The sequence below is a fragment of the Homalodisca vitripennis genome, chromosome 5, assembly GCF_021130785.1.
Source record: "Homalodisca vitripennis isolate AUS2020 chromosome 5, UT_GWSS_2.1, whole genome shotgun sequence".
NCBI classification, from domain to species: Eukaryota; Metazoa; Arthropoda; class Insecta; order Hemiptera; family Cicadellidae; genus Homalodisca; species Homalodisca vitripennis.
The window spans coordinates 3,185,509-3,213,388 of record NC_060211.1 but is presented as its reverse complement, the minus strand read 5'-3'; the positions used below and the strand labels follow the sequence as shown (position 1 = coordinate 3,213,388).

At 32.9% G+C, this 27,880-nt stretch overlaps 1 protein-coding gene across 2 annotated transcripts in view; it reads right to left on the bottom strand.

Moving 5' to 3' along the window:
- Positions 1-27,880, bottom strand: part of LOC124361725 — a 116,080-nt gene that overhangs the window by 10,309 nt on the left and 77,891 nt on the right. For both annotated transcript variants that reach the window (XM_046815662.1, XM_046815660.1), the window contains exons 15-16: positions 24,571-24,711; positions 13,108-13,251 (exon numbers count right to left, since the gene is read on the bottom strand). In XM_046815662.1, coding sequence (XP_046671618.1) covers positions 13,108-13,251; positions 24,571-24,711 — 285 coding nt within the window. The remainder of the gene's footprint in view (positions 1-13,107; positions 13,252-24,570; positions 24,712-27,880) is intronic.

Here is a 27,880-nt window from a genome sequence, read left to right as displayed (position 1 = left end):
TGATGTCACATTGTTATCTGATTTTTTATTATGAATTTGTTACTGATTCTTTCCTACCTTTAAATGTGCTAATCTTCACAGTGATCTGCTACATTGATATTTTGGGGTAGATATAATAATATTAATATTATACATCACTCTATATTGGATATTTCCTACAGTGCTTATTAGCAGCCCAGAAGAACCTGTGTTGACATAGTTATTAAAATTTGTGTTTCTGTAACGGGTATAGGCCTAGCCTGTAACCTAAATCAACTTTTTACAATTAATAATAAATTCGAGAATAATATAATACAATAAATAATATTTTTCTATTAATAATAAATCTAAATGAATAGGAATCCAAACCGACAATTTAATTGCTTAGTTAAAGTTATCATTCTCATATTTGAGAATAATCAAATTTCAATTTATTATGAAGGTTAGTTGTGCATGGTGACATAGTCCGTCACTGACAGTTTTGTAACCTCAAACATAAATCTCGAATAGTAAAGCGGTCATATTTAATAAAACTCGATAGTTCCTCATCAACATCAAAGAACAAAGCTAAACACGGCAAAACGCGTGCCACGATTGGCTAACGTAAGGATTATTCTCATTGGAGGGTAGCGACCCCGCGGGAACGCAAACTCGTTTTCTGCGCACCGAATTCGAGTGGGTTGTCAGCAGAAGTAAAAGCGGAATTCCATTTTCGACCAGAAAAACGGAAAATTTCCGTTTTGAAGGGTATCACTTTTCCCTCTCTGCGCTACTGACGCGGAGTTTGGGAAGGAGAGAGTCTTCTTCCTCGACCTCTTGATGATGTAGTACGTTGTGAAATAGTTTTCAAAAATTTTTCAATTATTAATCAGTCTTTTTTCAATGTGATCCAAATTTAAATTTTTCAATTATCTGTGAGGACCGCCGTGTCGCCATCATGGGATTTGGTGAATATGTTTAAGAGTATTTAAACCTTTTTGATCAACATTTTTAACTAATCAGACTCTAAATTTTAACTGCTAGGGAGTAGGGGTATTTTCTAATTAATTATTTCAAGCTAATTGGATTTTGTGTTTGTAGGATGTTATTTTAAGCATAGCCATAATTTCATTTCATCAAAATCATGTTTCATTAGTATTAGTTTTTATTCAATAAATCTAAAATTTGTTTCTTAACAAAATTTTATTTTCATTTTACCACACATAGCTGCCCTACGCCGCACCCATTGTAAAACGACCCTGTAAAGACAAAGAGTCTAAAGCTAATATATTTTTTCACAAAACCTATCTTGTTACAATTTATTTTAATGTAAAGTATCTGTTACAAATGGCACCCAGCAACGTGGGGCAGCTAAAAGTGGTTTAGCTTAATAATTGTGTAGGGGTTTTCTAATTTGAAATAGACTAAATCAAAATTTAAAAATGATGGATCAGAACTTCGAGAATATTGACAATTCGGACAGTAGTAGTGAGATGACACTCGCGGAGCTAGCTAATAGGCCTAGATCAGACAGCTCTTTGGCTAATGCGAATAATGTTGAAAACGATGGTAGGGCCTAGATAGAACTGATGCATATCAGCAATTGTTGTTTTTTGATGACACAACTAAATGACAAATTTGATGGGTTAAATAACAAGATGGATGAGGTAAAAAACCGATATTTATAACAAGATGGATGACCTAAAAACCGATATTTATAGCAAAATGGATGACGTTCAAACGGGCATGACACAAATTGAACAAAAATTAAACACAAAAATTGAGAACGTTCAAAGTGAATTGAAGGGAGAGATTAAAGTTGTGGGGGAAGAAGTTGAAACTAAAATTGCTAAAGTCAATCAAAAATTCGATCAAGAGGTTTCACAGATTAGTTCTCGGGTTGATGAGAGAGTAAATAAAATCGATACACATGCAACGGAGATACTGAGCATAAAAGATTATGTAGGGATGAGTGAAAGTACTAAGGTAGGCCTAAACGGGGAAGAATCTAAATCAAATTTAAAAGAGGAATCAGACCTACTAAGTTGAGTCGAACAAAGTTCAGACCACTGTGAAAAGCATAAAAATGGAGGGTAGCGGTCTTAATCAACAACCGGCTTGTAATATTATGGCGGAACTCTATTTGACTCGAGTTTGATGAGGGTAATGATAGGACTCACCCTATGAATTTTTTGAAATTGGCTGAAAAATTTACTAATAGTAATCAAGAACACTGGGAAACAAAACTTTTGTTATATTGTTAAAATACTTGAAGGGGAAGCATCTGAGTGGGCTCGGAGAAACATTGACAAATGGGAGAGTTTTGAACAATTTAAAAAATGATTTCAAAAAGAGATTCTGGGGCATTACTAAACAAAAAGATTTTGAAAACAAATTGATGGGTAATGGGAATTTTTGTGAAGGTAAAACCGATTTGACAAACTATGTGCTTGGGTATTTTGACATAGCAAAGAAATTGGACAACCAGATGGATAACCTTACGTTTGTTGGCTTTATTTGTCGACATTTGCCGCCACACATAAGTGCCAGTCTGGCAATTCTACAATCCCTTGCTGGTAGGGAAGAAACTAGAAGTAGTATTAAATCAGCTCAGTTATGTAAAGCCTTTCAAAAAAGAAAGTTTCAGGGATACATACAACACTAATCATGAAAAATGGAAATAGACAAAAAACATACACAGGAAGGCCAACACAAAACTTTCATGACAGTACCCAAGGACAGCAGTATAGCCAAATCATGAGAACAGGGCAGTAAATACCACACAATTTTTCATCATACCAACAATGGTAGGGCCAATCACACTAATGGGGTATCATTTTGAAAGGAATCGGGAAAATAATAGGGGATACAACAGACCCGAGGGTTTCAGAAACATTTCGAGGTAGGGGAAATTACAGGGGTGGACCAAATTACCGGGGGGGACACAACTATAGGAACAATTCAGAAAACTTTGATGGGCCTAGGGAAATTGAAAATGGTCAAGATTGACAACCAACAATTCCAGGGGAAATAACTCTGAACTTAAATTTTGACGAAAAGACCAAAAATAAACAACTTTGAATTGATAGGCGATAGTCAGTTTTTTGTAGACTATCAAACAAAATTTTGCAAATGGATACAGTCAAAACCCCTGGTGGTAGAACATCAATAGGACTTTGTGTGGGGGGTCAAACGATTAAACAATTATATGAGCAGGTAAAAATACATTCATCAAGTTTATCTGAAAACCTAATGATTTTTTATTGGTACAAATGACATTCTAAAAAATAATTCACTTGAGCAAATGAAAACTGACATGAAAGATTTAGTTTGAATACCTAATAAAATTGTAATAAAAATTAATCATTTTGACTCTACCTCCAATTCCGAAAGTTGCTAAAAGACATTGGTATCAGAGGAAAGGTTAAAGATTTTAACAGGTTCATACGGGCATTAGACAATGGGGATACAATCAAGATTAATCATGTCACACCACACTTTGTTGATCACAATGAGTTAGGGTTGTAATTTAAAATATTTTGAACAAAACATCAACTTTGGGGGAAAAACATTTGCTGATTTGGTTCATCTGAATATTGATGGGTTGAAACTTTTAAAAGAAAGCATTGATGAGTTTTTTTCAATCAAACTAATGAAAAATTGAAAGGGGTTGTGCAAAGTAACCAGAATCAAATCATTATGGATCAAAATATAGCGATGATTTTTTAGATGAAAGCAACTACAATGATGTAGTTAATGCGTGATAGGGTTCAGTCTTTACCAGAAATTGATATTGGTATTGGAGGGGTAAAATATAAGTGTTTATAGTAGATTCAGGTAGTCAAGCATGTATAATGTCAGATGAATTCTATAAGAAAATAAAAAATCAAGTGGGGTACAACATTCCAGAGCTACCTGTTAGTAATCTGTCAATTGTAGGTGTTACAAGGAGTCAGGTCCAAAAGAATATAATGTTCAAATAAGACTAGAGGTAAATATTGGTGAACAAGTTGTCCCAATAACATTTTTAATTGTTCAAGGACTAAAAATTGAGGTTGATACTTGGTTGTGACTTTTTCAGCAATCATAAGGCTGTACTAAACTTTGATACCAATACTTTATGCTATAGACATGACGGGAAATATCTAGAGACTAAATTAGTGTATAGAAATTGTGAAGAATTTGTGGGGGGTTAAGAATAATACATGTTTAACAGAATTAACTTGTATAAAGATGAAAATGAAATAGACAATACTTTATCGAGTTTAAATCCATTTTTTGAACACGAATCAAATCAAGTAGGCCTAGAACAAAAAATTACTAAGATCAAATATGAATCCGAATCAGAAGCAATTGAACAAAGGTTAGTAGACAGAATAAGTGAATTAGAGGCAGATAATGTGAGTATTAAGGATGAGGAACTAGAATTATTAAGAGTGGTACTCTTTGAAAATAAAGAAGTTTTTTCGGATCAACCAGGGTGTGTCAAAGTATACACACAGCAAAGCAGAATGTTAAAAGTGAAGTCCCATATATTGGCAAAGTCTTATCCGGTTCCGTTCAGTAAAAGAAAATCTGTAGAGGAAGAATTAGAAAGACTGAAACAACAAGATATTATAGAAGAGTCAAATAGTCCTTTTTTCTAATCCCTTAGTCTGTGTAGTAAAGAAAGATTTGAGTATAAGATTGTGCTTAGACAGTAGGAAATTAAATTCGTATCTTGTTCCGGATAGACAAAGTACAGAAACAACTGATGATATATTTCAAAAATTTATGGGAGTTAAATATTTTACAACATTAGATTTAAACACAAGGGTTTTTCCAGATCAAACTCGATAAAGAATCTAGAAAATTTGTAGCTTTCACATTCAACGGAAAAAATTTGCAATTTAAGCGATTACCATTTGGTTTGAATGTAAGCACGGCTCATTTTTACTAAAGCGATGAATAAAATTTTTGGGCCATGAGTTTAGTAATTTCGTAACTTGTTACGTTTGAAGACATTCTAATTACGTCCAAAACTTTTTTGGAACATTTAGATCATATCGATAGAGTACTGAAAAGACTGCATGAAGTGTGGAGTGACTGTTAAACTTAAAAAATCAGATTTTTTGAAACAGGAAGTAAAGTTTTTAGGTTTTGTTCTTAGTAAAGATGGGATAAAGATGGATGAGGATAAAGTTGAAAAGATAAAAAATTTTCCAACCCAAAGAACTTAAAAGAACTGCAATCGTTTTTAGGTTTATGTAATTATTACAGAAAATTTCAGAAGAACCATTTCAGATTTGACGGGTCAGTTTGGTGACATTTTGAGTTCTAAAAGTAAATGGTTTTGGGATAAGACAAAACAAAATCTGTTTGAGAAAATAAAAGAAACATTTTTAGACTCAGTTATGTTACATCATCCAAATTGGAGTCGGGCATTCTATTTAAGTACAGATGCATCAGACATCAGTGTGTCAGCCATTCTTTATCAAGTAAATGACAGGGGGAACATGAAGTGATAAGTTTTGCAAGTAGGACTCTTTTAGCAACAGAGAAAAATTATAGCATAACAGAAAAAGAATTATTGGCTGTGGTCTTTGCTTGTAAAAAATTCCGATCTTATATTATTGGACATTTTCAAGTAATTGTTCGTTCAGACCACAAGGCATTATCTTTCCTTACAACCTGTAGGCTATCTCATGGTAGAATTTTGAGGTGGAGTTTGGCATTACAAGAATACAATCTCACTATTGAGTACATCAGCGGAAGGCAAAATATTCCCGCTGACATTCTTTCAAGAGTAACGGACGAAAATTATAAAAATCCAGTTGAAAGGAATTCGGTAATGGTTTTTGCAAAATAAAATTGAAATTGAAGTTAGCGATAGGAAGATTAAAACCAATGTTCAGAAATATAGAAGAAAAACAAAGGAGTGATGATAAATTTGGGCCTATTTTTTACTAAATTGGATGGTAATGATCAACAAATAAAAGATCAATTTGTTTATTCATAATGGAATACTTTTTAAGAAAGATTTAAATGATGGTGATAGTTTTAAAGTCTGTATACCCAAAAGCAATTCAATCAGAATTAATTCAATTTACACATTTGAAATATGGTCATTTGGGGGGACATAAAATTTATTTAATACTAAGGGAATATTGTGTTTTTTCCTAAGATGGAACTTTCAGTAAAGAATCAGTTAAAATGTTGTCAATTGTGTCAATGTGCCAAACACACCACCACTGTTAAATCAATAGGATTTTTACAACCAATAATTCCTAAAAAAAATTGAAAGATATAATCTCAGTTGACTTGATAGGAGAATTGCCTGTAGGAAGAGGAGGTGTAAAATACATATTTGTTGTGTTGGATTTGTTTTCTAAATTTGTGAAGTTGTATCGGTCAAAAGAGCTACTAGCCGAGTATTACTAAATAAATTGATCAATGAATACATACCTGAGGTAGGTGAGATAGGTAGTGTTTTTGTCCGATCATGGCTCGCAGTTCACTAGTAATTTATGGTATAATACCCTTAGAGACTTAAACATTAAAACTATTCATAGTTCTGTTTGGCATCCCAGCCTCAAATCCAGTTAAAAGGGCTAATAAGGAAATTACTAAAATATGCAGGATATACTGCCATGAGAAACATACTAAATGGCCATTAGTACTAAATCTCATTGAAAAGTGTTTAAATCATTCCGTGCATGAGACCACGGAAGAAATCCCGTTTGAACTAATGTTTGGTAGGAAAGATAGGAATTTTTTACAGGATATGGTTCAATTTCCCAAAGAGAAAAGAATGTTAGCTGACTATCCAGGTAAAATAAGATTAGTCAAAGATAGACTAGTTTCAAAAGGGGAAAAAAGGAAAAGAAAATTTGATAATAAGGTCAAACCAATTAGATTTAGTATAGGAGATGAAGTTCTAGTAAAAAACACATTATCTGTCTGACAAACTTGACAAGAAAAATTAAGAAGTTCTTTCTGCTTTATGAGGGCCCGTATAGGGTGTCAGAAATAAAATTGGAAAACGCATATGTTGTGGTCAACGAAGATGGTGGTGTGATAGGAACATTTAATGTAACACAATTAAAAAAGTTTTTATCGAAATTTGGTTTAGTTCAAACAAAGATGGGGGGTTAAAACAAAATGGGTTTCGTGATTGTTATTATTCCTTTGTAGCTTTTTCCCTTCGAAAGATAAAAAAGTCTTACAAAACAGAATAAAATGGCATGGCTGGATTTTTGTACGATTTGACGGCCATGGACAAATAAATGTCAAAAACCACATATCACACACAGTTAAGGTTTTCTGGGTGGTTAACACAAAAAACATACTTGAAATATGATTTCAAGACAACAGTACAAGGTACGCAATCACACACAGTTTATTGTTTTCTGGGTGGTTAACACAAAAAACATACTCATCTAAGACGATTGAAGTCAACTTATAGTACAATATACATAATCACACACAGTTTATTGTTTCTATCTGGGTTTGTAAAATAGTTAAAAGTGTAAGATTCATAACAAATTATTGAATATGGTTGGATTGAATAGGAGAATGACATTCAAGTAAGGAAACACAGTTTATTTAAATTGAAACTACAGTAAATTCTAAAGAAAAGAAAGAAGAAGAGAAAAGTAAAAAGCACAAAAAGACTAATTAAAATATTCATTATTGAAATAATGTATTGTTTTCTGATGAGTTAGTTTATTTTGTTGTACGGATAAAATAATAATAATAATGAAGTAACATGGGGGATACTGAGATGATAATAATAATAAAGCAAACTGGGGGTATACTGGTATAAAAGTAATTATTCTTAAAGTAAAATGTTAGAGGTAGGTCAAGTAGGCCTGTTTAATAGTTAATATGATAATGATAGATAGAGGGGTAGTGTAAAATACACTGAACAAAGGCTAAAGGTGAAGGATATATTGTGAATGGAGTGGATAAATAATAGTAGAGAATAGGAGTTGAAATTGAGAGGTTGGGAACAATTTAAAAGTGGAATGGAAAATAGGAGTTACAGGATAATGTATGAAACAGAATTGAGCCAATAAAATAAATTCAAAAGTCAGTACTAAATTAATTAATTCAGAGGGGGGATGAATAAAAAGGAAATATATTAGGCTAGTAAAATATTTGGTTTAATAATCATTATAATCAACTTATAATAATGAAGTGCAATGACACTTAAAAGTGATTTTACTGTGCGAAATGGGTATTTTATGGTATGAGGAAGTTAGGAGAATATTGTATTAAATGAATACAAATAAATGAGTAAGAAGAAAAGAATTCAGCTAATATAAAAAAAAAAAAATAAAACTCAAAACAAAGGGACAAAATTGTATTATTATGACTTGGGGGGTTGCAAAGGAATTTCATTAGTTAAAAAATTGGTAATTAATTAATAAAAGGTGATAACTATTAGATAGTGTGTTGAAGTAAAATAGTACAACAAATAGGTAACAAGGAGGGTAAATAAAAATAAACTACAAAATAGACAGGTTATAATTATTATAACCTCGATTAAAATAAACAAAACAAAAATATTTAAATTGTGCAAGATTACTACAAAGGATAAATAATTAAATAAGTTTTTTACCATTTATTGTGTATAATTTCCAAAAAAAAAAATTTATAAACTGTGTGGAGAGATTGTTAGTTAATTATGAATGAATTTGTAAGATGAAAAATGCTGAGAATGAATTCTTTTTTTAGTAATAATATAGTAGTAATAATTTATTTGAAAAAAATAATGGTTCATATTTATGTTATGTTGATTGTTTTTGACTTAGTTTGTAAGAATGTTTAATAAATAATGTAAGTACTATTTGTGAAAAACTTTAATTTTAAATATTAGGAAATGTTTAGTGTAAGATGTGAAAGTGAGTGCGCGAATATCACAGGCAAATCACAACAAAAATTAAATCACCAAAGCAACTGGACTAGGACACAAAGTCATGGTGTGTTTTTTATGAAATCTACCACAAGTATGGACACTTTGAAGTCATGGTGTGCTTTTCTTTATGTCTGAAAATAAGTCTAAGGACACATAAGTTTGAAGAAGTTTTTGTCAGTGAAGATGAGAATAGTTGTTTAAAATGGAAACATTTTAAAAGCATTGGATGTGAGAAAAGTCAAAAACGTTTGGATCAATTCACTGCAATAATACAATTCACTTTGGTAACAAGTGATGAAATAAAAACTGTTCTCCCAGAAGGAAATAGAAATGTGGAAAGGCAAGAACTTTTAATCAAATTCAACTTCCAAAGGTGATGTTAAATGAAGTAAATGTGGAAAGGCAAGAACTTTTAATCAAATTCAACTTCCAAAGGTGATGTTAAATGAAGTAAATATGGAAAGGCAAGAACTTTTAAATCAAATTCAACTTCCAAAGGTGATGTTAAATGAAGTCAGACAGATAAAGTGCTGGGCCAATAAATATGGAAGCTGTGATAACACACCATGACTGTAAGTCTATGAATTAAGAAAGTAAACTGTGATAACTTAGCCTGTAGACGATAGCAAAACTTGAACTTCACAAAATTTTAACTTTAAGTAAAAAATTTGTTCGTCAAGAAGCATGAAGAAAAATTTGTAATATTAGATTTAATTAACAGTTGTTTTGTTCTTTGTTCTTCAATTTATTTGTTTTGTTGTTCGGATTGTTTAATATGTATATCTTTGTTATTTTAAAATCATTCACTGTAAAAGTTTTAATGAGTAAAATTTTGTAATGAAAATTTTCAATTTTACCACAAAATTTGGGGGGTATCTGTAACGGGTATAGGCCTAGCCTGTAACCTAAATCAACTTTTTACAATTAATAATAAATTCGAGAATAATATAATACAATAAATAATATTTTTTTCTATTAATAATAAATCTAAATGAATAGGAATCCAAACCGACAATTTAATTGCTTAGTTAAAGTTATCATTCTCATATTTGAGAATAATCAAATTTCAATTTATTATGAAGGTTAGTTGTGCATGGTGACATAGTCCCGTCACTGACAGTTTTGTAACCTCAAACATAAATCTCGAATAGTAAAGCGGTCATATTTAATAAAACTCGATAGTTCCTCATCAACATCAAAGAACAAAGCTAAACACGGCAAAACGCGTGCCACGATTGGCTAACGTAAGGATTATTCTCATTGGAGGGTAGCGACCCCGCGGGAACGCAAACTCGTTTTCTGCGCACCGAATTCGAGTGGTTTGTCAGCAGAAGTAAAAGCGGATCATTTTTTTCGACCAGAAAAAAACGGAAAATTTCCGTTTTGAAGGGTATCACTTTTTCCTCTCCTGCGCTACTGACGCGGAGTTTTGGGAAGGAGAGAGTCTTCTTCCTCGACCTCTTGATGATGTAGTACGTTGTGAAATAGTTTTCAAAATTTTTCAATTATTAATCAGTCTTTTTTTCAATGTGATCCAAATTTAAATTTTTCAATTATCTGTGAGGACCGCCGTGTCGCCATCATGGGATTTTGGTGAATATGTTTAAGAGTATTTAAACCTTTTTGATCAACATTTTTAACTAATCAGACTCTAAATTTTAACTGCTAGGGAGTAGGGGTATTTTCTAATTAATTATTTCAAGCTAATTGGATTTTGTGTTGTAGGATGTTATTTTAAGCATAGCCATAATTTCATTTTCATCAAAATCATGTTTTCATTAGTATTAGTTTTTATTCAATAAATCTAAAATTTGTTTTCTATCAAAATTTTTATTTTCATTTTACCACACATAGCTGCCCTACGCCGCACCCATTGTAAAACGACCCTGTAAAGACAAAGAGTCTAAAGCTAATATATTTTTCACAAAACCTATCTTGTTACAATTTATTTTAATGTAACGTATCCGTTACATTTCTTCTTTAAAAAATTTGTTTTAAAACTGATAGAAATCATGTAATAAGCTGATAAATACTAAAAATTTCAGGAGAATAAAATATATTATATTTGTATGACCCCCAAGAAAAAATTTTTTTATAATGTGACAAGAACATTGATTTGAGGCTCTGAATATTCTACTGGAATATGTATCCTCTTTTTTTGAAGAATATGCCAGCCAAACCGATGGGAACGATGTGATTACTGAAGGTAGAGTGCGTCAGTGGTGCATTAGGTGAACTAATGTGCATGATAAACGAAGTGGACGGTCAAGCATTGTGACCGATGAAATTGTCTCTAAAGTCAATAAGAAGATTAAATAAAACCGCCGATTCACAATAACAGAACTTTTTCTAAAATTTCAAGGAGTTTGTTACATGAAATTGTTACGTGGGATAATTGTGTCCCTAGTCTCGGGCCATGCTGGGATGGTCTGGGGAACAAGCGGTATGATTGTGAGAGTAAACGGTTTATTCTTCAAAACAAATTTCTGTTCAGTTATAATAAGTAAATTACAGAACTATTAAGGAATTTATATTTATTGACATAGTTACTGTTTAAATATTTTGTTTGATTTTAGCCTTTGAAAATATATTATAGTCCTTTCTTGATTTGATTACTTTGTATATACAGGATGCGTTATGAAAGTAATGTACATGATTTATTGTGACGTGACTATTTATTGCAACACACTCAGACCATTCGGATAATGTAGTGGGAGTTCTGTGCTTCCAAACGTGACCAGTTTCAGTTCACTCGGAGCAGTAAGAAGGGTAGAACGTGTCTTTGCATGAAGTTTGCTTTTTTATTGTGTCACGATGTGATAAAGCGCTCGCTGGAACTGTGGTTATGCTTCAAGAGGCCTTTGAGGAAAATGCATTTAAGTTCTTAATGCGGAAGGTGGCACACAAAACCTTCTCCCAAACCCAAAAAAGGTGTGCAAGAACATATTTAACAACAATACAATGCTGATTGTCTTCTCTGACATCTGAGGAATAGTGAATTTTGAGTTTGTACTGTAAGGACAAACTGTCAGCGTAGTCTGCTACCTGGAGGTGCTCAAGAGACTGAAACGCTGGGTCGCGTGCATCAGGCTTGAAATAAAAAATGTCTTCAAGCTCCAACACGACAATTCACCCAGCCACACGGCCTTCGTCGTTACACACTACCTGACCCAGAACAAGACCCCCGTGGTGCCCCTACCTCTTTACAGGCTGACTTGGGCTGTATGAATTTTGTTTATTCCCCTGGTTGAAGAGAGAGCTGAAGAGAAAGCACTGGGAGTCGGTGGAAAACATCCAAGCTTACGTCACAAGGTTCCTGAGAGGCATTCCAGTCGAGAAGTTCCAGGCATGGCAGAATCGTCTCTGCACGTATAATGGTGCAAGAGGAAACTATTTTGAAGAATTTTAACCATTTGTAACAATCAGATGAATAAATCCATTTTTCTTAGAAGATGTGCATTACTTTCATAATGCATCTTGTATGTATTTAATTTATATGGTTAAGTGTAAGAAAAGGTGGGCCATGAGGCCCTACTTCGTCTTTTTGTATATTGTAAAATCACAAATAAGGAAATATCTATTCTATCCTTGGTGGAGTCCCAGAAGAAAAAGTGAGCGGTGTCAGGTTTGGTCATTGAGAAATTGCCAGAAGTCAGTCAGATAATGTGGTGGTGCTCCATCTTACATGAAGTAAACATTTCGTTCTCGGCCGTCCTCATTGATCTGTGGTATCACAAATTGTTGCAAGATATCCAGGTACACTATCCCATTTATGGTTCTCTCAAAGAAATTTTCAAAGTTTATAAGTCTTGTTTGAAAATATTCAGCCAAATCCCATGGAGTGACATGCATCATCTACTTTAATGATCCTTACATAGAAATTAAGCTTCATGCAACATTTTAGGTCTAAGAGTGATTTTATTTTTGAGATATGATGCAGGCAGACAGACAGAAATGAAATTATTCCAGTCCAGCTAGTGATAGACTTTGCAAAGGCTAAGCTAATGTAAATATCACATGACATGGTTTGTTTTAGAATGTATAAATACAATAATATTTTGATTTTAATATTGTTTGTCAAATCATAGTTTACCATTTCAGAATACACAAACAATGTTTCATAGTTTTTCTGCTAAAGTTTGTCTTTGGGATTGCCAATTATCGTAAAAAATAAACTAAAAAATGAAACTGAAATACCAACGTTGAAAAGAAAACTCTAAGTTAGTACTAATAATTAATTTATTCTGTACCTCTAATTTTATTAAGCTTGGATGTTCTGGAGATGTGAAAGGTGGTAACATGTAAGCAAAGAATGGTCGTTTTCCTGGGAAGGAATTTGATTCATTTCCTTTGTTGTTGACACGAAGATCACTCAGATAGGAACGCATTAAAATCTGAAAATCAAAGTAATGATTAGTTTAGTTATTTAGTTATTTTTAGTTATTTTAGACATAATTTTCAAGTTGAGAACAAAAAACTGTGATATATGATAAAATAAACCTCCAGTAAGAAAGGTTAAATATATTTCCATGTTGTGTGACAATTTATACATAGGTAATGTAAACATTTCTTTAAAAAGTAAAGCAGTAGTTACAAAAAAAGTTTAAAAAGATGTTTTTGACAACCCGGTCCAATGTACTACTTATTTATTAAAGATAAAAACAGTTTACTTATCACTGTCTTTAGCTCTGTCAATGATTATGCATAACCTAATTTTTCTTTTTAATTTTCTCAATTAGCTTAGGAAACTTATACGATATAAATCTTGTAAGATATTTCCACATTTTTAAATATTCTTTACAAGATCTGATTGTAGTGTAAAATTAAGTTATTACTTGTTCAAGTACTCAGATTGTTATAATGACAGCACTGATGATAAGACCCACAAAAGTGTTTATACATTTTTATGGGTTTTGGTTATTGTCATACTAATTATTGATTCAGATTATGTATCTGTTTATAATAATCTTAGTATAGATGTTAATAAGGTAGAGACCAACTTAAACTCAATGTATTTTGATAATAACAATAGCAATAATACTTTTGGTAATGACTTACAATTTAAACAATAATCTAAACGGCACTCAACTTCAATCTCTTATAATACTACATCATAATGTTCAACATTTATCATCATGCCTAAACATATTAAAAATTAATCTAGAGGAAATTCAACCTGATATTGTCACAATATCTGAACATAAAATGACCGAAACAGAAATTACTTATTTAAATGTACAAAATTACAATGTGTTCCTTTTTTTAGTAGATGTCATTCATTGGGCGGTGGTGTATTGATATTAGTTAAAAATTGCATCAAGAGTAAAAAAGTATCAATTCCTGCCATACAAAATCTTTTAGTGGAGAAAGAATTTGAATGCTGTTTATCAGAAATAACTGTAAACACATTTTCATTTATCTTGGTATGTATATACAGATCCCCCCAACAATGCTTAGTTGAATCTTTTTTTTATAAATTTGATTTCCTTTGTGATTTATTATGCAAAAAATACAAAAATATCCTTATTGCAGGTGACTTAAACATAAATGTTTTGAATAAGGATAAAACTTATAATGCCTTTGTTAAAATTTTGTGTTCTTATGATCTCGAGTATAAAGTAGATTTTCCTACCCGAGTTACATCAGAATCTGAAACTGCAATAGATAACTTTATCACTAACATTAAATGTAAAAAGTTAAAAATATCAGGTATAATAACACACTTATCAGACCATGATGGACAGTTGTTGGAAATTTATGGTTTGGAAAATGAGTTTGGTTATAAAACTAAAAAATACTGTAGGAAATTTACGAAGGCTAACACAGATTTATTTTTTAAACTTCTGGCACACGAAAATTGGTTAGATGTTTATCAAGCTACTGTTGAAACTAAATACAATGTTTTTTATTGTAAATTTGCTTATGCCTTTGAAACTAGCTTTCCCAAACTACTAACAATAGAAAAAAATAACAATGTTAAATGGATTTCAAATGATGTTAAAATTAAAAATGATGAAATTGTGAAATTTGAAAAAGAATATAGATTGCTGGAAACCGAAATTTTAAAACAGAAAATTAAACAGTTAAAAAGAGAAGTTCAATAGCAAATTAATGATGAAAAAAAAAACAATTTTTGGATAATAAAATAATGAATTCTACAAATAAATCAAAATCTACATGGCAAATTATAAAATCTGAAGTTGACAACACTACTAAAACAAATGAAAATATACATATTGTTGTAGAAGGCAAAACTGTATCAGAGCCAAACCTTGTCAGCAATATTTTTAAATGATTTTTTGTAAATGCTGTAGATAATTTAGTAATTCCGAACGTCCAACCTAAAATTGTTAGTGAGTTGTCCTTTAAAACACAAAATTCAAGAAGATTCACTTTTGAATCTGTTAATGAAGATGCAGTAAAAAACATTGTTATGGCTTTTAAAAATAAATATTCAACTGGTATTGATGATATTCCAATGGCTTTGGTAAAACAATCGTTCCCGCTCATCTCCAGGCCACTGACGCACATTATTAATTCATCATTCATTTCTGGTTTTTTTCCCATGTCAATTAAAAATCGCTAAGGTAATACCTCTTCATAAAAAAGGAAACACAAATGACCCAATAAGTTTCAAACCTATATCATTGTTACCCGTATTCTCAAAGGTTTTTGAAAAAGTAGTATATAATCAGCTTATGAAATATTTGGAACTAAATCAGTTACTTGATAATGAGCAACATGGTTTTCGACCAGGCAGATCCACAGCTACAGCAAGTGTTAAATTTATTGAATCGATTATAGACTCAATTGACAGAAATGAAAAAGTTATTGGAATTTTTCTTGATCTTACCAAAGCATTCGACAGTGTGTCACATGATGGGTTGTTTAATGTCCTTAGTGATTTGAATATAAAAGGCAAGGAATACAATCGGTTTAGGTCATATTTGAAGAACAGACAGCAGTGTACTCAAATTCAACACATTTTAAACTATGCTGGAAGTCAATATAATTACATTAGAACATAATTTTCAAAATTTAAAATAGTAAAACATGGCGTTCCTCAAGGTTCTATCCTGGGCCCTCTTTTATTTCTCTGTTATTTAAAGGGGCTCCCTGGGACGGTTCCAGGTGGAGGCTCAATATGCATTTATGCTGACGATGCAAATATTACGGTTTCAGGTAATAAACAGGAAGACATTGAGCTTTTATCTTTTTTAAACCTTCTAACTGTTAAAGATTTCCTGAGTTATAAAATCTCTTGCTAAACCCAAATAAATCAAATTTTGTATCGTTCAGTACCAAACAATCAAGATTACAATTTGAGCCTAATATATATTTAAAAAATTCAAAATTGAATCAAATAGACAATACAAAGTTTCTTGGAATAATATTAGATCGGAATTTAGGTTGGGAGAAACATGTTAATTATGTGGTAAAAAAAATGTCCTCCGGTCTATTTGCTTTACGCCAACTGTCAAGGGTGTGTAGCATTGAGTCATTGAAAGCCATCTACTTTGCTATGGTAAATTCCCATATGTCTTACAATATAGGCATATATGGAGCCACAACTAAAAGAAGAATCTGGACAGAATCGTATTACAACAAAAAAAAGCTTTAAGAATAATTTTTAACCTAAAACAAAGAGATACAGTGAAACCATACTTTTTCCAACTTAAAAGGTTGACTGTATATGATCTATACATTTATGAAACTGTTTTATACGTAAAAAAATACAATAACCCAATTAGTATTTTAAATCATCACTTTACAAATTACAATTTAAGACGTAGCAGATATGTGGAACAACATAGGCTGAAGTTTTATGAAAAGAAAACTAGTTTCATCGGCACAACATTTTTGTTTAACCTTCCTCTCAATATTCAAAATGAGCAAAATTATGAAAAATTCAAAAAACTACTTAAAGATTATTTATTAACGTTATCCTTGTATTCTTTTGAAGACTTTTGTTTCAATATGTAAATAACTTTTAAGTATTGTTTGGTATGTTTAGAAATGTATAAAATCCTCTTAAATTACCTAATAATTACCTTAACTAATAACTGCCTTGATGTAAAAATGCTTCAACTTACTCTGTAGAAGGCTACATAGCCAAATCTTACTTTTTCAGTGAATGCCAAACTGATTTTTATGTTTTCATATATAAATGATAAATTTATATTGAGATTTATTGTGACGCTATTCTTGTAATCTGTTACATGTCTGAATAAAGAAATTTAGAATTTGAATTTTGAATGTTTAATAACCTATCAATTGGGGATTTAATCATGTAATAGTAAAATTATTTGCAACAAGATAAGAAAACAAAAGTTATACAATAAATATGATTATGACAACAGCTGTACAAGCTACCAACTAACACGAGACACTCACAGGACAATAATGAATATTAAAAATATCAATACTAATGAGAAGTTCGACTTCCTTTTTGCACAAAGAATTTTATTGCAACCAGATTATATTTACTCCTTCAAAGGTACTTAACAAGAAAATAAGTGAACACCTAATGCACATGTTGCATATGGCCTCATGAACTACATTGAATTTTAAATGTTGAAGGTCACTAAGAATTTTATTGCAACCAGATTATATTTACTCCTTCAAAGGTACTTAACAAGAAAATAAGTGAACACCTAATGCACATGTTGCATATGGCCTCATGAACTACATTGAATTTTAAATGTTGAAGGTCACAAAGAATTTTATTGCAATCAGATTATATTTACTCCTTCAAAGGTACTTAACAAGAAAATAAGTGAACACCTAATGCACATGTTGCATATGGCCTCATGAACTACATTGAATTTTAAATGTTGAAGGTCACTAAGAATTTTATTGCAACCAGATTATATTTACTCCTTCAAAGGTACTTAACAAGAAAATAAGTGAACACCTAATGCACATGTTGCATATGGCCTCATGAACTACATTGAATTTTAAATGTTGAAGGTCACAAAGAATTTTATTGCAACCAGATTATATTTACTCCTTCAAAGGTACTTAACAAGGCGGGTGAAAAAATGGCGGGTGATATGGTGAAGTGTCTGTGCGGCTCTTGCAATAAACGGTACAGGACCGGCACCATGCCTTGTTATGTGAAGGAATATGTGGAAAACGTTGGCATATTAATTGCGCTAACATTAATAAAAAGCAATTTGAGGTTTTCAAGGAAATTGAGGACATGCAGGGCTTAAAATGGTACTGCCCAAAGTGTTTGACCAAAGTGACGTGTACAGAATTAAGAACTTTAGATGACCATTTACTTTTACAACATACTCAAGATAGTTCCGCTTTAATTAGCATCATAACATCCGAACTTGAAAATATTACCAAAAACAATTTGGTTATATCTGAAAGACTAACTCAATTGGCAAGTGAAAGTGAGGTTATGAAAATACAGTTGAATGAAGTTGTTTAAAATAACTGTAACCAACAAATCAGTAAGGAGAGTAGTTCAGTTGAATCGTATAGTTCAGTGCTCGTGAACGGTTCCGTGGAGGAAGTAATTCTCCACTTCCGACCCGGTACGTATCGGATGGTACAGTACAAGCTACGTCATCCCAAAGCAGAACTGCAACTCCGTGTGCTGAGTTGTCGTCTACCGACTCCGGCGACTTTCGTGGATTTGACTCGGCTGTTACATTGGACGGCCTAAATCGTAATAATATGTGGAATACTGTGGTTGCCAAGAAAAACAGAAAACTGAAGATCAGTTCTGAGAATTTTGAACTTAATAAAAAAAATAGACAATGTGTCATCTGAAAATTCTAGGTTATCCAAAGAAGTGGTTATGCTTAAGCAAGTGATTAGTGAATTTGGTACTGAGCCTAGGCCTACCTCAACGTTGAGTAAGCCTAGTTCTAACGAAGCAGGTCAGATTGAGAATTATGTACCCAAGGCTGGTCCTAAGTGAGACTGTGGAAGGCACTATAGAAGATGATGACAGTGTCCAGCAAAATTCTAATCGTGTGTTCACTAATTCTAACCGAGGTTGGAAAACTGCGAGTTATAGAGGTGGAAAAAGTGGAAACAACATGAGAGGGAATATGGACAAATCTAAGCCTAATGTGAGACACATTTGTGCTACTGAGCATAAGACTAAAGAACTGGTTCATAGGCCTAAGTAATGGTGAAGGTAGGCCTAGTTTTTAGTGATGCAGTGAAGTCAAGTAAGAACAATGTGGTGCATGGTACGAGACAGGTGAGTGAAGATTTTGTTATCAAGCCAGCTAAGAAAATGTTCTGGATGTTCCTCTCAGGGCTCGATCCTTCAGTGAGCTCGGAGGATATAGTTACGTACTTGAAGTCGTTAAAAGAGTCTGAGACATTTGTGTGTGAGAAACTTGAGACAAGATACAATACATATAGCTCTTTTAAAATTGGAGTTTTCTTATGCTTTGGGGAGGAGCTTATGCACCCTAACTTATGGTTCGAGGGATGCATTATTGGCAAGTACCCGGGCTCCTAAGAAATAGGCCTAAGCCTTTTGTGAAAAGAAAATGATTCTTTTTTGGACAGCACAATCAGTCACTTCGGGCCACCTAAGTGAGCCTAGTTCAGATCCCTCTGCAATTCAATATGTAGACTTCACAGTGGTTCACTGGAATGTTCAGGGTGTCCTTCATAAGATAGATGAAATTAGTCTTCTCTCTAACAAATTTGGCTGTCATGTGGTCTGCATATGTGAACATTGGGAGCATCGAGACAATCTTGCAGAATTGGTCATTCCTGGGTTCGTATTGGCAAGTGCGTATCATCGGCCTTCAGCTAAACGAGGCGGCACAGCAGTTTTTTCTCAAATCTGATTTGAAGTTTAAAGAATTGTCTTTTCTTGTAAATCTCTCCGTACCTTCTGTGTGTGAAGTAGCGGCGGTTTATATTGAGAATTTAAATGTTATTTGTTTAGAAATTTATAGAGTTCCTGTATATGAAAATTTTGATAGTTTTATTGAAAACTTGCATAATGTGTTAAATATTTTATCTGATAAAAATAAAACTGGTGCCTCGATTATTTTATGTAATGATTTTAATGTAGATATTTTAAGTGACAGCTTGCATAATAGGGTTTTAAACAACTTGTTTTTGAGTTTTAACTTGAGGAATACTGTTGTATGATATTACTAGACCTAGCCTATATGGTTATTCTGTTGGTACATGTATTGACAACATAGCTGTATCTGTGCATCCTGATAGAATTTGTTCTGCTTTTGGTGCAACCAATGGCAATGTCTGACCACCATAGCGTGGTTTTTAAAGGTAAATTGGATCCATGTCAAAATGATGTCTCAATTGGTAACAAAAATTTTAAAAGTAGGCCTAATTTTTTAAGATATCCAGATCAATTGATAATGTCACTAGTGCATATTTTGGGTTCCTGCTAAGCAAGGTTAACTGGTTGGTATTGTATTCGTTAAGCTCAGTTAATGATAAGTTTGAGTTGTTTTTAGCTAAGTTTTTAGAAATTGTTGATATAGCCTGCCCTATTAAATACAGTAGGGTTGTTAAAAATAAGCCTAAAAAAGCCAAACTGGTATAATGAGCAGCTTAGATTAGTGAAAGAGCAATGTTTGTTTATGTATGAATTGTTTAAAAATACTGGTCAGGTTTGTTTTAAAGGATTCATACAGAGTTCTGAAATCAGGTTATAAATGCAATGTAAGGCAAGCCAAGCGAGCTCATTATGGTAATAAAGTTAAGAATGCTATAGATAAACCTAAAGCAATCTGGTCAATTGTAAAAGAAACCTTAGGTGCTAATGAATGTTCCTCTGTTAATAAGGTGATGTAAATTTAACTAGTAGTGGTTTTAATAATTTTTTTCGTAAGTAAAGTTGAGTCTATTGTCCAAGAAGTGCCTCAGCAAATACATGATATGTCATACTATCTTGATAAGTTAAGATTAACAAGTGTCATTAAAGGTAATAATGTAAATTCAACTTTTTCATTTGGCTGTGTTTAGTGTTGAAACAGGTTCATAAAGCTATTTTAATCTTTGAGTAATAGTTCATGTTTAGATGTATACAATCTCAACTCTCATGTTTTAAAATTGGCATCACCATTTATTGCTGAAATTTTGTCATACTTGTTTAATATCTGTATTGAAGGGTGTATTGTCCCACAATGTCTTAAGTTAGTGAAGGTTGTTCCCTTGCATAAGAAGGGCTCAACAGGTGACTATGTTAATTATCGTCCCGTGTCAATAGTACCTGTTGTATCTAAGGTTTTTGAAGTTCTTTTTAAATAACCAAGTAAATTAAGTATTTTGAACATAATAATCTTTTTTCCAATAGTCAGTATGGCTTTAGACCAGGGAAGAGTACCAGTATGGCCGTTAGTCGATTATGTGAAGGAGTGTACAATTAATGTAGACGCAAGAAAATTTGTGGTTGGTAGTTTTTACGGTATGTCGAAGGCCTTTGACACTATTGATCATGTGATACTTTTAAATAAACTCAAATTTTATGGATTTGATGAAAAGTCTGTTAAACTTGTTCATTCATATTTATCTGATAGGTTTCAATCAGTGTTTTATAATGGTTGCTTGCTTCTCTCAATACTTGGAAGTAATTACAGGTGTGCCACAAGGGTCAATATTAGGACCAACTATGTTTATTGTTTATATTAATGACTTGCCCTCTGCCCTTAATAATGTTTGTGTATCATCTTTTATGTATGCAGATGACTTAGCAATACAAATTAGTTGTTCAAATATAAATCTAGTAAATCAAATAATGTCTCATTTTAACTCTGTAGCTGAGGATTGGACTGCGGCCAATGGTTTATGTCTAAATAAAGATAAAACTCAATGTATTAAATTTAGTTTGAGTAACCTCTATTGATGTCAATGATGTTAATTTTTTGGGTGTGTTGTTGCAGTCAAATATTAAATGGGAGGCTCATATATTGTAAATGTCTGTAATAAGATTTCTAAAGGTACCTTTATGATTAGAAGACTGAAACAATATGTAACTCTAGATGTATTATTGTCAGTATATTTATGCATACATACAAAGTCAATTATCTTATGGAATCATTGTTTGGGACTGTGATAGTAATATAAAAAAACTTTTAAATCTTGCAAAAGAGAGTTTTAAGAATTATGTGCAATGCTAGCTGTAGGACTCACTGTAAGCCTTTATTTAAAGATCTAGGTATTCTGACTGTTACATCATTGTATATACTACAGTTATTATTGTATATGTTAGGATAAATTTAAATGTTTTACCTACAAATAGTTCAATTCATGATCATGATACTAGACAAAAGAAACTTGCTTAGAATCAGGCAATGCAATTACCAAGCAACCATTAAATCAACATATGAAATGGGGATTAAAATTTATAATATGTTACCTAGGGAAATTAAATGCTTAGATGACAATAAATTTAAAATTAAGCTTAAGTCATTGTTGATTGAATTAAGTATCTATGATGTAAAAGAGTTCATTTTATATTGTACTAATTATTAAATACATTTATTAGTATCACTGTTTAAATATTGACGATGTCATACATGTATACAATGTGTTTATGGCAATAAAGAATTTGACTTTGACTTTGAAGAAAATAAGTGAACACCTAATGCACATGTTGCATATGGCCTCATGAACTACATTGAATTTTGAATGTTGAAGGTCACTAAGAATTTATTTCATACCGACGCTTAACTGGCTTTAAACTTAACAAGTAACATTTTTCTAGTGGATAATGATATAGTTCTTTCACAGCTCACTACACTAGGCATTAAACATTCCCTGCACATTAATTGGACATAAAAAGTCATAATTTGCAGTTCTCTGAAAATAGGTCTAGATGATTTTCTTTTCAGTATTCTTTTATAAGCCTCCTTTTATGTCATAAACACTTGTTTGTGACCTATACTATTGCCATAAAAGTTTGTGACCTATACTATTGCCATAAAAATTTGTGACCTATACTATTGCCATAACAATTTGTGACCTATACTATTGCCATAACAATTTGTGACCTATACTATTGCCATAAAAGTTTGTGACCTATACTATTGCCATAAAAGTTTGTGACCTATACTATTGCCATAAAAGTTTGTGACCTATACTATTGCCATAAAAGTTTGTGACCTATACTATTGCCATAAAAGTTTGTGACCTATACTATTGCCATAAAAGTTTGTGACCTATACTATATACTATTGCCATAAAAATTTGTGACCTATACTATTGCCATAAAAATTTGTGACCTATACTATTGCCATAAAAGTTTGTGACCTATACTATTGCCATAAAAATTTGTGACCTATACTATTGCCATAAAAAGTTTGTGACCTATACTATTGCCATAAAAATTTGTGACCTATACTATTGCCATAAAAGTTTGTGACCTATACTATTGCCATAAAAGTTTGTGACCTATACTATTGCCATAAAAGTTTGTGACCTATACTATTGCCATAAAAATTTGTGACCTATACTATTGCCATAAAAGTTTGTGACCTATACTATTGCCATAAAAATTTGTGACCTATACTATTGCCATAAAAATTTGTGACCTATACTATTGCCATAAAAGTTTGTGACCTATAAGTTTACTATTGCCATAAATTTCATATATTAAGTTTGAATGAAAAATTTAAAAAAATGTATATTATCGAATAGTATATATTTATGTTGTGTTCTAGATCGTTTTGTTTGCTAATTCATTCAAAGGAATATTACTCTAAATAATGTTGTATATCAGTTATGTACATAGCAATACTAACTTGGTTTACCCCCACAGTGTATACATAATAATTTTACTAATTTCATTTCTTTATACAATTTTTATTGTTTAACCCTGGAAGTATTTATCAGAAATTTCTGAAATGTGCATGGATTTTTGTAGGTTTTACAGGGTCTCTTTGTAACTTTTGTATAACAAACCAGAGAATAAAGCTATATAGCTTTGAAGTAAAAATAAAAATGTATTTATTTTTGCATCATATACTGTATTTATTATTTAACATGTAGAAAAAGATTACATAACATTATTTCTTATAATAAAATATAAAATGTTTCAACAGTCCGAAATAGCCAAATTGTAGGGAATTTTGTTGTGAACACAAAAATATATAGTGTTATGGGATTAAAAAATAAAAATAAATTTAATATGTACAAAAAAAAAACTTTCGCAAATATTTACCCACTTTCAGTTGCAACACAATGAATTAACCATAATAAAATTAACTCTCATGCAAATTAATGTGTTTTTTTCTACCCTTTTTTGAAGTCAGTAAACAAGATTTACTAAAAAAGTAATTAACTTCTACTATTTAAGCTATATTTCAATCAGAAATACAAAAACTTGAAGCTGCTTATCACAAAAAAATTATGTTTATACAGCAAAAACATAAATTTATCTCAAAATCAGTAACAGAGAAATTTGTTGATAGCTTCATAGACTGAACGTGATACCTTTTCTGTATATTGGTGTTACTTTTGTGAATTTAAGTGCCCTACAATTAACATTCAGTTCCAAAATTATATTAAAAAAGAAAGGCAGTGGTTCTGCTATTATTACTGTTTTTTTTTCTTCGACATATTATTAGAAACTCCATTATAAACTTTAGTACAAGAAGAACTTAAATTAGTAAAACATTATTATACAACCATGACTTAAATTTGTTACCATATAAAAAATAACTGTTTTTTTCTTTACTATCTACACAATTATTGCTCACTTGTAAGGCCTCTTTGGTGGGTGGGTGGGAGGTGTCGGGGTGTTTGGTGCTGATCAGAACCCTCTCTAGAAACCCTTGCAGAACTCCACTAGCTGCCGTACCAGCCACTCCCATCCTTGACGGCAGATACGCCAGGAATATCTAACCATACAAAAAGTATTGAAAGAAATGTATGTGTTAAAATTTTTTGCTATTTTACTTTAAAATGTTAGAATATTACATAAGTTTGAGTTAAAATCTATAAATCTGTATGCTACACAAGTTTTGTGTCACTCCTATTTTAGTATGTTGGAATTAATTCCAGAGTATTTTATTTAAAAATATATTGAAATCCTGTACATTATTTCCTGTGTATTAACAAAATCCTTACAGAGTTATTTTAGAAGCAAGATTACAGAACAGAACTAAATACTTGTGTGTAATATTTACAATAATGTCCAATTAGAGCAGGCTTTAGTTTTAGTATTCAGAATAAGTCTCCTTGTTATCAGTTAAAACAGCTCATGCAATTTCCATATAAACTGGTAAGCTGACTCAGTGAACCTTGGACCTATCTTCCGATGTAACTACTGCTTCTCCCATTAGTGGAACTCATTGTGTGGTCTCTGTCTGTCAATCGATAGCGCCCTTGACGCCCAAACCAGCAGTGACCATCGGTAGCAGTACCTCAGCAAAGATCTTGCCCTTTGTGAACACGGTTGCAGTAGTAGTGCTGCTTTCAACTTTGTCTCGTATGCGATAGACAGATGCATTCTCTCTAGACTTGTGTTCTATCCCGATGCACTTTGTGAACACGGTTGCAGTAGTAGTGCTGCTTTCAACTTTGTCTCGTATGCGATAAGACAGATAGATTCTCTCTAGACTTGTGTTCTATCCCGATGCACTTTGTGAACACGGTTGCAGTAGTAGTGCTGCTTTCAACTTTGTCTCGTATGCGATAAGACAGATAGATTCTCTCTAGACTTGTGTTCTATCCCGATGCACTTTGTGAACACGGTTGCAGTAGTAGTGCTGCTTTCAACTTTGTCTCGTATGCGATAAGACAGATGGATTCTCTATAGACTTGAGTTCTATCCCGATGCACTTTGTGAACACGGTTGCAGTAGTAGTGCTGCTTTCAACTTTGTCTCGTATGCGATAAGACAGATAGATTCTCTCTAGACTTGAGTTCTATCCCGATGCACTTTGTGAACACGGTTGCAGTAGTAGTGCTGCTTTCAACTTTGTCTCGTATGCGATAAGACAGATAGATTCTCTCTAGACTTGTGTTCTATCCCGATGCACTTTGTGAACACGGTTGCAGTAGTAGTGCTGCTTTCAACTTTGTCTCGTATGCGATAAGACAGATGGATTCTCTCTAGACTTGTGTTCTATCCCGATGCACTTTGTGAACACGGTTGCAGTAGTAGTGCTGCTTTCAACTTTGTCTCGTATGCGATAAGACAGATAGATTCTCTCTAGACTTGAGTTCTATCCCGATGCACTTTGTGAACACGGTTGCAGTAGTAGTGCTGCTTTCAACTTTGTCTCGTATGCGATAAGACAGATAGATTCTCTCTAGACTTGTGTTCTATCCCGATGCACTTTGTGAACACGGTTGCAGTAGTAGTGCTGCTTTCAACTTTGTCTCGTATGCGATAAGACAGATGGATTCTCTCTAGACTTGTGTTCTATCCCGATGCACTTTGTGAACACGGTTGCAGTAGTAGTGCTGCTTTCAACTTTGTCTTGTATGCGATAAGACAGATGGATTCTCTCTAGACTTGTGTTCTATCCCGATGCACTTTGTGAACACGGTTGCAGTAGTAGTGCTGCTTTCAACTTTGTCTTGTATGCGATAAGACAGATGGATTCTCTCTAGACTTGTGTTCTATCCCGATGCACTTTGTGAACACGGTTGCAGTAGTAGTGCTGCTTTCAACTTTGTCTCGTATGCGATAAGACAGATGGATTCTCTCTAGACTTGTGTTCTATCCCGATGCACTTTGTGAACACGGTTGCAGTAGTAGTGCTGCTTTCAACTTTGTCTTGTATGCGATAAGACAGATGGATTCTCTCTAGACTTGTGTTCTATCCCGATGCACTTTGTGAACACGGTTGCAGTAGTAGTGCTGCTTTCAACTTTGTCTTGTATGCGATAAGACAGATGGATTCTCTCTAGACTTGTGTTCTATCCCGATGCACTTTGTGAACACGGTTGCAGTAGTAGTGCTGCTTTCAACTTTGTCTTGTATGCGATAAGACAGATGGATTCTCTCTAGACTTGTGTTCTATCCCGATGCACTTTGTGAACACGGTTGCAGTAGTAGTGCTGCTTTCAACTTTGTCTCGTATGCGATAAGACAGATGGATTCTCTCTAGACTTGTGTTCTATCCCGATGCACTTTGTGAACACGGTTGCAGTAGTAGTGCTGCTTTCAACTTTGTCTCGTATGCGATAAGACAGATGGATTCTCTCTAGACTTGTGTTCTATCCCGATGCACTTTGTGAACACGGTTGCAGTAGTAGTGCTGCTTTCAACTTTGTCTTGTATGCGATAAGACAGATGGATTCTCTCTAGACTTGTGTTCTATCCCGATGCACTTTGTGAACACGGTTGCAGTAGTAGTGCTGCTTTCAACTTTGTCTTGTATGCGATAAGACAGATGGATTCTCTCTAGACTTGTGTTCTATCCCGATGCACTTTGTGAACACGGTTGCAGTAGTAGTGCTGCTTTCAACTTTGTCTCGTATGCGATAAGACAGATAGATTCTCTCTAGACTTGTGTTCTATCCCGATGCACTTTGTGAACACGGTTGCAGTAGTAGTGCTGCTTTCAACTTTGTCTCGTATGCGATAAGACAGATGGATTCTCTCTAGACTTGTGTTCTATCCCGATGCACTTTGTGAACACGGTTGCAGTAGTAGTGCTGCTTTCAACTTTGTCTCGTATGCGATAAGACAGATGGATTCTCTCTAGACTTGTGTTCTATCCCGATGCACTTTGTGAACACGGTTGCAGTAGTAGTGCTGCTTTCAACTTTGTCTCGTATGCGATAAGACAGATAGATTCTCTCTAGACTTGAGTTCTATCCCGATGCACTTTGTGAACACGGTTGCAGTAGTAGTGCTGCTTTCAACTTTGTCTCGTATGCGATAGACAGATAGATTCTCTCTAGACTTGTGTTCTATCCCGATGCACTTTGTGAACACGGTTGCAGTAGTAGTGCTGCTTTCAACTTTGTCTCGTATGCGATAGACAGATAGATTCTCTCTAGACTTGTGTTCTATCCCGATGCACTTTGTGAACACGGTTTGCAGTAGTAGTG